The sequence below is a fragment of the Salvelinus sp. IW2-2015 genome, linkage group LG13 (genome assembly GCF_002910315.2).
Source record: "Salvelinus sp. IW2-2015 linkage group LG13, ASM291031v2, whole genome shotgun sequence".
Lineage (NCBI taxonomy): Eukaryota > Metazoa > Chordata > Actinopteri > Salmoniformes > Salmonidae > Salvelinus > Salvelinus sp. IW2-2015.
The window spans coordinates 757,717-770,991 of record NC_036853.1 but is presented as its reverse complement, the minus strand read 5'-3'; the positions used below and the strand labels follow the sequence as shown (position 1 = coordinate 770,991).

Genomic DNA, 13,275 nt, shown 5'->3' with positions numbered 1-13,275 from the left:
ACATGTGGTCTGCCGCTGCGAGGACGATCATCTGTCTGTCCTGTCTCCCTGTAGCACTGTCTTAGGCGTCTCACAGTACGGACATTGCAATTTATTGCCCTGGCCACATCTGCAGTCCTCATGCCTCCTTGCAGCATGCCTAAGGCACGTTCACATAGATGAGCAAGGACCCTAGGCATCTTTCTTTTGGTGTTTTTCAGAGTCAGTAGAAAGGCCTCTTTAGTGTCCTAAGTTTTCATAACTGCGATCTTAATTGCCTACCGTCTGTAAGCTGTTAGTGTCTTAACGACCGTTCCACAGGTGCATGTTCATAAATGATTTATGGTTCATTGAACAACCATGAGAAACAGTGTTTAAACCCTTTACAATGAAGATCTGTGAAGTTCTGTGAAAAGTGGACGTTTCTTTTTTTGCTGAGTTTACATTGTACACAGAGGATATTTTTGCAGAATTCTGCATGCAGAGTCTTAATTTGGTCTTTGTCCCATTTTATGAATTCTTAGTTGGTGAGCGGACCTCAGACCTCACAACCATAAAGGGCAATGTGTTCTATAACTGATTCAAGTATTTTTGGCCAGATCCTAATTGGTCGAATTGTATGTTCCTTTTGATGGCATAAAATGCCCTTCTTGCCTTGTCTCTCAGATCGTTCACAGCTTTGTGGAAGTTACCTGTGATGTTTAGACCAAGGTATGTATCGTTTTTTTGTGTGCTCAAGGGCAACGGTGTCTAGGTGGAATTTGTATTTGTGGCCCAGGCGACTAGACCTTTTTTGGAACACCATTATTTTGGTCTTACTGAGATTTACTGTCAGGGCCCAGGTCTGGCAGAATCTGTGCAGAAGATCTAGGTGCTGCTGTAGTAGGCCCTCCTTGGTTGGTGACAGAAGCACCAGATCATCAGCAAACAGTAGACATTTGACTTCAGATTCTAGTCGGGTGAGGCCCGGGTGCTGCGGACTTTTCTAGTGTCCTCGCCAATTCGTTGATATATATGTTGAAGAGGGTGGGGCTTAAGCTACATCCCTGTCTCACCCCACAGCCCTGTGGGAATAAATGTGTGTGTTTTTTTGCCTATTTTAACCGCACACTTGTTGTTTGCGTACATGGATTTTATAATATCGTATGTTTTTCCCCCAACACCACTTTCCATCAATTTGTATAGCAGACCCTCATGCCAAATTGAGTCGAAGGCTTTTTTGAAATCAACAAAGCATGAGAAGACTTTGCCTTTGTTTTGGTTTGTTTGTTTGTTTGTTTGTCAATTAGGGTGTGAGGGGGGAAAATACATGGTCTGTCATACAATCATTTGGAAAAAAGCCAATTTGACATTTGCTCAGTACATTGTTTTCACTGAGGAAATGTATGAGTCTGCTGTTAATGATAATGCAGAGGACTTTCCCAAGGTTGCTGTTGACATATATCCCACGGTAGTTATTGGGGTCAAATTTGTCTCCACTTTTGTGAATTGGGGTGATCAGTCCTTGGTTCCAAATATTGGGGAACATGCCAGAGCTAAGAATGATGTTAAAGAGTTTTAGTATAGCCAATTGGAATTTGTTGTCTGTATATTTGATCATTTCATTGAGGATACCATCAACACCACAGGCCTTTTGGGGTCTCTCTCTCTCTCTCTCTGTCTTCCCCCTCCCTCTCTTTCCTCTCCCCCCTCCCTCTCTCTACCCCCTCTCTGCTCTCTCTCCCTCCCCCCCTCTCTCTGTCTCTTCCCCCCCTCTCTTCCCCTCCCTCCCCCTCTCTCTTCGCCCCTCCTCCATCTCTCTCTCCCCCCTCTCCCTCGCTCCTCTCTCTCCCCCTCCCTCTCCCCCCCTCCCTCTCTCCCCCCCCTCCCTCTCTCTTCCCCACTCCCTCTCTCTTCCCCACTCCCTCGCTCTCCTCTCTCCCCTCTCCCTCTCTCTCCCCCTCCTCCCTCTCTCGCTTTCCTCCCCCTCCTCCCTCTCTCGCCCGCCCCTCTCTCTCTCTTCCCCACTCCCTCTCTTCCCCTCCATCTCTTCCCTTTCTCTCCCCTCCTCCCCTTATCACACTTTGTGAAAATCTCAATAGTGTCCTCGTATCCTCTCTCCTTCTCAAAACTCATTGGAGGAGAAGGTCAGAGGGGAGGAACCTCTGGCTTTCTCGTCCAATGGGTTTTGAGAAGGAGGCGTGGAGAGAGGATGCAAGGAGAAGGCAATTGAAATTCTCCCAAAAATAGGCTGCCTCTGCCTCGACAACACATTCAAAAACGGGCTGACACTAGGCTGCCGGCCGTGGACGGAGAACAGAAGAGCACATTTCATCCCAAATATAATACGAGGAGTTCGTTTAAAACGTGAATAAGATTCTAACGTTTGTTCTCACTTGACCTGCGTAGGCTACACTATGGAGATCCAGAGCGTGGAATAGAGACGGACGGAGTAGCCTACCACATCTAAACCGATGATGAGCGGGGTTACCTCTGCCACAGGCTCGGCTTCGTGCCGCTTCGCTCAGTACTTCGTGGTGTGTGGATTGGATACGGAGACTGGTCTAGAACCCGAAGAATTAGCTGGTAAATATTGTTTTTCGATAGCCTATTATAGCATAATATAGACTAATCATTTAAAAAATAACGTTAACTACCGAATTTGCCAACGCAATTGAAGGTGAAATCACCAAGAGGTCTTCAATCAATTGATTTATCAAAGTGACTGGGCGACCGTCCGAGGTTTTTATTTTATCGAGCCCAGTCAGGTGAGAAGTGCAATGGTGCCTATCCATCCAGGTTCGGTGAGACGTCAGGAAAACAGCTGAGACCGTGACGGTCAGCTGGGAGTGTTTATTGTCGTGACAGTCACAGCTGAGCAGATCTAGAAATCCCTTAAAATTGCCTTCTCAATCAATTCATATTTAACACTGCAGTTTTGACTGATGGGTAACTCCAGTCCTCGGGTCCGGAGTATTGTCATGCTCTCTCCATTCCTAACAAACACAGCTGAGAATTATACACTGAAGATCATGATTAGTTGATTATTGGAGTCRGGGTGTGTTTACTGGGGCCATGCCCGTGAGAACTGGAGCTTCCATCCCTGGCCTATATATATCCATGATTACAGCATCATTTGTGTTTTTATTGTCATTATAAAGTCTGCTGAACACTACCCACATCACTGCCTGGGGGATGGGGTTGTGTAGTTATTAGAGGAGAACGGCTGATACCAACCATGTAGGCCAGGGTATTCTGGACTGGTGTCAGCTTCCCCATCCCTAGCAAAGATGGCTTTTTAAATATTTGAACTAATTGCATTTTAAACTGAAGATCATTAGATTATTGGAGTTGGGTCTATTAGCTGGGGTGAAAGTGACACCAGTCAGGACTGAAGTTGGCCTAGGAGGTCCAGAGCCTGCTGGTTTTCTGTTCTACCTGGTAACTGAAGAAAACTATTTGAAAAGAAGTGAGATTAACTTGTACTATCCCCAATTTTGTTTTCTCCTGTTGCTCAACATAAGGCGGAGGCGGATGTTGGTCTGTGAGGCTGGAATCATCAGGGGAGGAGATGACTGGGAGGCGGATGGTGGTCTGTGAGACTGGAATCATCAGGGGAGGGGCTGGGAGGTGGTCTGTGAGACTGGAATCATCAGGGGAGGAGATGGGCTGGGGCAGAGGCGCCAATCCATCACCTTAGACCTCACAAGTTCAGATAGTACAAGTTCATTTTACTCCTTTTCAGATTCTTCTGTTTCGTGCCTGTAGGGAACTGGTATACCCATTAAGGCTGGGACGATGCCAGTATGGCGTTACTCGTTAGTATCGTGGAGACAAAACACAAAGCGGATTTAACTTCTTTAGGGAAACAGCCCTAATGTTGTTAACATCATTACCATTATGTCACATTGATTAATTTTCCATGCTACACTACACTATTTTACATACAGCAGGTTTTTAAAGGACCAAATAGTTTAGTCTGCTTTGTTTGAATTTTTGCCATGGAAAAAGTATTGCGATACTGGTATCGTCACCGCCCTGAGTAGTGAACACCGCCCTGAGTAGCTGCCAGTCTGTTTCTTCTGTAGCCAACTCCTTTGTGGTTGTCGGACTTCTGGTCAGGTCTCCTGGATGCAGTGGTGGAGGGTGTCAGATTGCCATGGTGACCATGACAGTCAACCACAGTGCTGCTGCGGTTGTGCCTGAAACCTGAGGGGGGAAGTGGTCACTTCCAGAGCTATATGGCTAGACTCTTTCATGATATTATCTCTAAGAGAAAAGACAGCGAAGATGAATGTCTAAAGCAGTGGGTGGCCTTCCTATCGGCTCTGACCAGAATATCGGCAGTCATATTTTTCTGTTAAATCTTCTTTTTCTTTTAAATGTTGAATCGCCACCATTTGTTCTCCCCCAGCAGTTGATCGTTAGGTAATCAGTCACCCACTGCTTTTAGAAAATCGTCTTCACGGTGTAGCTTTCTTGAATCCTCCTTTATCATTCCAAATATGAGATTGTTTATGTATGTATGTATGTATGTATGTATGTACAGTTGAAGTCGGAGGTTTACATACACCTTAGCCAAATACATTTAAACTCAGTTTTTCACAATTCCTGACATTTTAATCCTAGTAAAAATTCCCTGTCTTAGGTCAGTTAGGATCACCACTTTATTTTAAGAATATGAAATGTCAGAATATTATTAGTGATTCATTTCAGCTTTTATTTCTTTCATCACATTCCCAGTGGGTCAGAAGTTTACAGACACTCAATTAGTATTTGGTAGCCTTGCCTTTAAATTGTTTATCTTGGGTCAAACGTTTTGGGTAGCCTTCCACACGCTTCCCACAATAAGTTGGGTGAATTTTGGCCCATTCCTAATGAAAGCTGGTGTAACTGGTTTGTAGGCCTCCTTGCTCGCACAAGCTTTTTCAGTTCAGCCCACAAATTGTCTATACGATTGAGGTCAGGGCTTTGTGATGGCCACTCCAATACCTTAACTTTGTTGTCCTTAAGCCATTTTGCCACAACTTTGGAAGTATGCTTGTGGTCGTTGTCCATTTGGAAGACCCATTTGCAATCAAGCTTTAACTTCCTGACTGATGTCTTGAGATGTTGCTTCAATATATCCACATAATTTTCATTCCTCATAATGCCATCTACTTTCCAGTCCCTCCTGCAGCAAAGCACCCCCACAACATGATGCTGCCACCCCCGTGCTTCACGGTTGGGATGGTGTTCTTCAGTTTGCAAGCCTCCCCCTTTTTCCTCCAAACATAACGATGGTCATTATGGCCAAACAGTTCTATATTTCTTTCATCAGACCAGAGGACATTTCTCCAAAAAGTACAATCTTTGTCCCCATGTGCAGTTGCAAACCCTAGTCTGGCTTTTTTATGGGGATTTTGGAGCAGTGGCTTCTTCCTTGCTGAGCGGCCTTTCAGGTTATGTTGTTATAGGACTCGTTTTACTGTGGATATAGATACTTTCGTACCTGTTTCCTCCAGCATATTCACAAGGTCCTTTGCTGTTGTGCTGTGACAGATTTGCACTTTTCGCACCAAAGTACGTTCATCTCTAGGAGACAGAACGCGTCTCCTTCCTGAGCGGTATAACGGCTGCGTGGTCCCATGGTGTTTATACTTGCCTACCATTGTTTGTACAGATGAACGTGGTACCTTCAGGYGTTTGGAAATTGCTCCCAAGGATGAACCAGACTTGTGGAGGTCTACAATTTTTTGCTGATTTCTTTTTATTTTCCCATGATGTCAAGCAAAGAGGCACTGAGTTTGAAGGTAGGCCTTGAAATACATCCACAGGTACACCTCCAATTGACTCAAATTATGTCAATTAGCCTATCAGAAGCTTCTAAAGCCATGACATCATTTTATGGAATTTTCCAAGCTGTTTAAAGGCACAGTCAACTTAGTTTATGTAATCTTCTGACCCACTGGAATTGTGATACAGTGAAATAATTTGTCTGTAAAGAATTGTTGGGAAAATTACTTCTCATGCACAAAGTAGATGTCCTAACTGATTTGCCAAAACTATAGTTTGTTAACAAGCAATTTGTGGAGTGGTTGAAAAACGAGTTTCAATGTCTCCAACCTTAGTGTATGTATAGAATAGATGTTCCTCTTTACATCCCTCAGGTTGTTGACACCAACAGGATTAAAAGGGAGGGGGCTGGGAGAGAATCTCTGGTGTGTAAATGGTATTTTGCAAGCTCTGGTATACGGGACTTAATATGGAGAATCCAAAGTGAGGAAGAGGCAAGGAATGCGTTATTCAGAATAGAACAATCTGCACCATCTTGTCAAATTCACAGAACACACAGTCACACCCTGTATTCTTTGTGGAGGTGGGTGAGAAGGACAGGACAGGGGACTGAGCATCCAAGGCAGAATATCCTCTGTAGAATAGGTCTCCAGGGAACATGGTGGGGTGGTAACCGGACACATTTAACCCCCCAAGACTGTCGTCATACATCCTATCTAGCCTGGTGTTTGTGTCAGGATGTGAAAAACCCTACCCTTACACCCCCTCACATTCACAACACCCCCTGCTGAGGATCACCTTATCAGGTTTGGCAGTGAATAGGAAAGAACGGAGGGGGGTTGCTGCTGCTAGTGGATCTGGCCTTCACCTGTCTGCTTATGTAACATCAGGTCATACTAATCTCTGCTGCAGCAAGGCAACACTGCCTTTCATGGATTTGTGTGTGTCGGTAGATAAATGTGTTGCTTTGAGGGGTGTGTGTGTCTGCATATCTGTCGATGGTGAATGTTTTTTTGAGAGACGTTTTATTTTCATGTGTGTTTGTAATTGGAGAGTGACTTATAAAGAAACAATCTGCTCTTGTTGGCCCCTCAATAGATGCCTCTGTTTCTGCAGCCCTAATCACATTTCACATGATGTTCCCGGCTGGAATGCCAGGTCGCCATGGTTTCCGCTCCCGGCTCCAAACGGACGGGTGACTGTCACAGGGAATGACATCAGTGTCAGACGGGAACCACAGTGGGATGTTCAGGGATGCTGAAATGTCGCAAACAGGAAGACAAGGATGGACTGTTGAAATCCGATTGGGCTATGTTCCATACAATTGAATATGAAAGGCTGGTGACTATACATTGCATTTTTATCTTGTGAACTCTTGGTTGCTTCTGTAACCAATCAATGATCAAACCCGAGTCGTCCGTTCTCCAGAATGTGTTATCCCTCTGTGCGAAAGCCTTCACACACGTCTTCCAGTCTGGGGGCAAGGTTAGATATAATTTGAGAAAGCATAGTTTGGCAAACCACATCTGCTACATTTATTCAACCAGGAGACAGACGTAGGAGGTTGTTGTAATTGAGGCAGTGTCTGCTCATTGTATGAGAGGCAGTGTCTGCTCATTGTATGAGAGGCAGTGTCTGCTCATTGTATGAGAGGCAGTGTCTGCTCATTGTATGAGAGGCAGTGTCTGCTCATTGTATGAGAGGCAGTGTCTGCTCATTGTATGAGAGGCAGTGTCTGCTCATTCTGTCGTTTCATCTCTCAACCCACCTCCATCTCTCTCTCGTTCTCCTCCTCCTCATCTGCCCCTCCGAGGGTATGATGAATTGAATGTGGTGGAGCAATTGAGTTAGGCAAGGATGAAATGCATCTCTCTTCTCACTCATCCAGTCATCCCTGTCTCTATCTGTCTGTTTGAAGGATGGAAAGCTGCGCATGACTGTTAATCATATGTTCAAATATGTCAGCTGTTTCATCATAGGCGCCTCGTCTTTGGGCGTCAGATCCCTCCTCTGTCTGCATATCTGCTGTATGAGAACTGGGTGTTTTAACAGTCAGAGTAAGCCTACTAGGATCCTATGAAATTGTATGTGTTTGGAATCTTCTTTAACATCAAACATTACATCTATAGACCAATGAAAACCAGATGTCATCCTGTGATCAATCAGCAATGTTCATTAGGGCACACCATATCAAAATGTTTTAAAACATTTCTCAACAAACCAAGTCCAATAAAAAAAGGCTTGACAAGGTCTTGTACTGCCTTCCCATTTTAGTTTTGTTCTGTAAGTGTGCCTACTGAAAAAAGACTCTAGTTTGATAATGAAATGGTAATATGTGGCATAACATGGTCCTCTTACTGAGGCTGAGTACTGTCGTGACTCTGACTAAACGCCCCTTGAGAAATCCATCCATGCTGGAGTGGGATCCTGTGGTGTTGAGATTCCGCGCAGTGTCTGGGAGACGGTGACGTTGCAGTCCCTGGTGTGGAACTGTGAGACTGAGGCCCTCTTCTGACGCAAATTCACTTTATCCTTCATTCTTTCTATCTTTTGTCCTTCCTCTGAGTAACCACTGATCCCTCGTGGTGGGAGCATACATGTACGTAGGAGAATCTTGCTTTCGCTGGTGTTACTTCATGAAGGGTTAAATGCGTTTAGGTAGTGTGTTACCCCGGCCAGCAGATCTGTTGCAGGCTCTCTGGAGTGGGCTGAGCTGATTTCAGTGCTTTTGAGGAGATGGTCACACAGCCTAACCGAGGCACCGTTTTAATCTTTCATCCACAGAACCATAACAAGCCTCCCTCGCGCCCTGCTTCACCATCTCTCCTGTTATCTCCCTCTTTCTTTCCCTCCTACTGTTTTTCTCTCTCTTCCCCTCTCTCCATTTCTCTTTCTTTCTCTCCTTAAAATCTTTGATGTGGTCAGCAACTTCCTAATATTTGCCTTCCATCTCTGACACAACACTCTGGAAGCTATTCATTTCAAGTGCTTGTGTTTTTAAATGGGTCATGGTAAGGCATTGGAAGAACCGGTTCAACGAGTCCACATGAGCACTGAGCAGTGAAACCCAAATTACAATCCCAGGCATGGTTCGGGTTAAATCGAGCTTTCACACTGTGTGTGTGTACTGTACATGGTGTCAACCCCTAATGGCTGAGTGTGTGTGTGTGTGAATGTTCACCCAACTAATTGTGTCAGCTGATGACTGGCTTCTTCAAGGCCATGATAACCGTAACGCCAGCGGAGACGGCTACCATGGCAACCAGACATAGTTTTCTTCTTGACGACGAGGCCCTGAGGAAGATCAAGGCCTGGTAGATTAACACAAAGACCACACGGTGATGACTCATCACATCTCTGCATGCCTTGTCCCTTGATTTAAAATCAAATAGAGAATCGGTACGGTACAACACTCAGCAAGATGGTGTGGTTTTTAATACCAGTGCTGAATCTCTTCCTTATCACACTGATATCCAACATGGCTGCCCTGTTCTCATAACATTGCACGTGTACAACCCACCCACCAGAGTCCTATTCAATAGTGCACACGCAGTAGCAGAACTTTACGCGATGGACAGCGAATACAAGCGTTTTCTTTCTGGACAATTTCAGGTAGTCCTGCATTTCAGGATGTTTTTCTTCCTTCCCACCTTCATTACTGCCCACCCACCAGCCTGATTGACCCAACCTTCATTACTGCCCACCCACCAGCCTGATTCACCCAACCTTCATTACTGCCCACCCACCAGCCTGATTCACCCAACCTTCATTACTGCCCACCCACCAGCCTGATTCAAAGTAAAGCAATTCTCAGTTTTGCTCCGTCTCTTGCCTTCGGCATCCTTACTGTTCTCGGCTTTCCGTGCGTCATCGGAGAAGCAGGTGGAATGCTGGAATCTGGCTGGATAAGTGGATATGCGTCAAAGCATCAGCTTACAAGATGTGTTTTTGAGCAGCAAGTGTTTGTGTGTGTGTGTGTGTGTGTGTGTAGTATTGTGAAGAGTGGTGCCCTCAAGGGAAGGAGAGTGATGGTGTTGCTTTAAATGAGGTAGTGAGTGTACTCCCCTGTGTCCTACATACACAGGATATGTTTTACTATCCTTGCGGGGACCTAACATCTTATTTCCATTCAAAATACTATTTTTCCTTACCCTAACCCATAATTGTAAACCTAAGCCTAAAATAGCCTTTGTCTTTGGGACATGGGAAATGTCCCCACTTGGTACAATTTCTTGTTTTACTTTCCCTGTGGGGACTTTTGTGGATTTTCTGGTACCCACGAGGATAGTTATTTATATACATACATACATACATACATACATACACACACACAGAGCTCTCTATGTAAGCGGATCAGGCAGCTGACACAGGGGACAGTGAGAGGCAGGAGATGCATCAGGCAGACAAGGTAATACATCAAGGTCAGAGGAAATGCATGTCACTGGTGACGCACTCAAACGGCCTCTAATTTTTTAAAGGAATTCTCTTCCTCCCTTCAGTGCCAAACCAAGGATAATCCTTTTTTTTTTATCAGGCCCCAGGTTCAGCATGTACCGTAAACCGTTAATTTGGGATCCATTCTGTGCATTGCTCCTGCTTCTACAACCTCTTTACTCATTTTCAGCGTGAGGGGATGGAGGGTGCAGCGTGAGGGGATGGAGGGTGCAGCGTGAGGGGATGGAGGGTGCAGCGTGAGGGGATGGAGGGTGCAGCGTGAGGGGATGGAGGGTGCAGCGTGAGGGGATGGAGGGTGCAGCAGCTGCTGTGGAAGCTCCTCTGGGGTGGTTGTGATCTGGGTCTCCCAGGGCTTCCCCTCTTCACTGTAGGACCACCCCTCTGTCTCACCTTTCTACAATTTCTACTAGCCCTGTCTGAAAATGGCTAGCGGGCTACCTTTTTAAGATCATTCTCTGGTCTCACTGCTTCTGTCTCGACCCTCTACAATCTCACCTCTCGCTCAATAAAGGGATTAAACACACACAGGGTTTTTAGCTGGTGTCAAATTCAGGATAAACGGGTGTGCTGTCTCTATTAAATCCTGACCCTGTCTGGTAACCACAGTGTTCTCCACCATGTCTGATATTAAATCCTGACCCTGTCTGGTAACCACAGTGTTCTCCACCATGTCCCTTTATTAAGAATTCAGTGTGGCGATGAAGGTCACTTGTCCCTCTGATTTTGTCTGTGCCAGTATTTCAACGCTGACATGCTCATCACTCTCTTTGTCTCTACCCTCCCTCTCTCTATTTCAACATCTGTCCGTCTTCTCTCATCTCTTTCCTAGGTGAGGGCTTTGAGCAGAGCCCCATCCGGAGGTCCTTCAAGTCCAAGGTTCTGTCCCACTACCCTGAGAGCACAGACAGGAGTCCCTTCAACAGAGATGCAGTCAACATGGTAAGACAGTGGAGCTACGATACGTTTAGACAACTTATATACAGAGAAGAGGGTTAAGTCAATCTTTTTATGGCATTTGGGCTGTTTTAGCCCTTTCTAGAGATGGTTGTCATGTGTCCATGTGAAAACAGCTTCATTTATTGCATTCATTACAAGAAAATGTGTCATGTTGAATTAAAGTACAGCTTATTATGGACATTCTGTTACCCAGATTAGGGGACTTTATCGGTTTGTGCACTATTGTTTTGTTAATGTACGTTTTTGGGGTTTAACAATGCTGTCGCAAATCTGTCGGTGTAAATTAGTAATTGAACCAATTGAAAGTAATAAACAAAAAGCTGATGGTTTGGCACTGCTGTGACATCACTACTTTGTTTTGTTCTCCAGTACCACAATGCATTTCTCTTTTATGCAAATTAGAATGTTTTCTGTTTCAAGTGTTATAATTTTTAAGAAGCATTTTTGAAACATTAGTATCCTTCAAAATGTATGGAATTTCAATAATAAAATAAGTTGTTTAATGGCACATTCTTGTCTGGATAATGAAAGCACGAGGCAGGAACTCGACAGCATCTAATTTGAAATGAACCAATAAACAAATGTTAGTTTTTTCATGAAGCTAAAGCCTGTTGTGAGCACAGACACTGAAGTACTTTGTAACAGATGGATAGAGCACCTTTTCATGGAGCCACACTCAGCTCAGACTCTCTCCACAAATAACACCCCGTTGTTCTTTATTTGAACAACTTTTACACAACTTGTGTGCCGCCTCATGGGTCTCCCGGTCGCTGCCGGCTGCGACAGTCCGGGATCGATTTCGGGTCTGTAGTGACACCTCAAGTACTGTCATGCAGTGCCTGAGACCGCTGCACCACTCGGGAGGCGAATAAGGGCCCTCTTTCTTTAAAAAAAAAAAAGCGCTAGTCTTCAATGTTATGTCAGAATGGACGCCCTTCAGAATGATTTGACCCCTCATCCCTGTCCATAGACCCCTCATCCCTGTCCATAGACCCCTCATCCCTGTCCATAATTCCTTGTGTGTTTGATATAAGAACATGTTATTGAAGGCAGTTGACACTGCCATTCTTTCTGTATTTTCCCTCTTCCCCTCCTACCGCTCTACCTTTTCTCCTTTGTTCCTCTGCTCTGTCCTCTAAAACATCCCAACTCTTCTGTCCATATCTCTCCCCCACCACCTCTTCATCCTCCTTCCTCTCACTCATCTTTCAATTTTTTGCTCCCATATCACCCCCCCCCCTCTCTCCTCCTCCCTTCCCCTCTCTCCTCCTCCCTTCGTTTCTGTCTCCATCTCTCTCGATACTCCCTCCTTCTCATCTCTCTCTTTCCCCAGCTCTGCATGCCGTGGGGCCTGTCGTTCCGTAGTCAGGCGGACAGCCGAGACTCCCGCTTCCACTCCTTCACGGTCGCTCGGGACGACGGCACACACTCCTACGGCTTTGTGCACATGTACTACGAGGAGGTGACGAGCGCCCAGATCACCGCGGCGATGCAGACCCTCCATCAGATGCACCATGTGGAGCATCACTCCACCTCTTCTTCATCCACCTCTTCTTCATCCCGCTCTACCTCCTCCGCCTCCTCCCCCTCCACATCCAGCATGGACTCTCTGGTGAGCAGCCTGGACGAGTCGGATGCTGCTTCCCTGGCAGAGCGTCCCCTGTTGGCTTGTTTGGGCTGCACAGCGGGCTCCTTCCAGCCGGCCCGGGACACCCTGTATGTCTCCAAGGCCCTCTGCCTCCTGACACCCCTCCCCTTCCTCCTCGCCGCCCGCCACTTCCTGTCCCAGCTGCACCAGGCGGTGACATCGCACGCCGCCCCGCCACTGCCCCTAGAGAGCTACATCCACAACATCCTGTATGAGGTGCCCGCGCCGCCGCCTGGTCGGTCGCTCCGGTTCCACGGGGTCCAGGGGCCGATCGTGTGCCAGCAGCCCGGCCCAGAGGAGCTCCCGCTGGGGGACTACCCACTGGGAGAGGCCTTCTCCCTGCTGGGGGTGGAGAACCTGGTGAGGCTGCTCACCTCCGTGCTACTGGAGACCCAGATCCTGCTTTACTCACAAGGTGAGGACCAAAGGACCAGGCAGCCTTTGCTGAAAGATCAACAACCTAGGTTTTTTTATTTTCTTAT

The 13,275-nt window shown here is 46.2% G+C and overlaps 1 protein-coding gene across 1 annotated transcript in view; it reads left to right on the top strand.

The window, feature by feature from the left end:
• Positions 1-2,172: 2,172 nt before the first annotated feature.
• The window catches only part of LOC111971920 (DENN domain-containing protein 5B), a 37,919-nt gene continuing 26,816 nt past the window's right edge, over positions 2,173-13,275 (top strand). Inside the window, exons 1-3 of the mRNA XM_023998710.2 lie at positions 2,173-2,544; positions 11,018-11,127; positions 12,479-13,208. Coding sequence (XP_023854478.1) covers positions 2,433-2,544; positions 11,018-11,127; positions 12,479-13,208 — 952 coding nt within the window. The 5' untranslated portion in view covers positions 2,173-2,432. The remainder of the gene's footprint in view (positions 2,545-11,017; positions 11,128-12,478; positions 13,209-13,275) is intronic.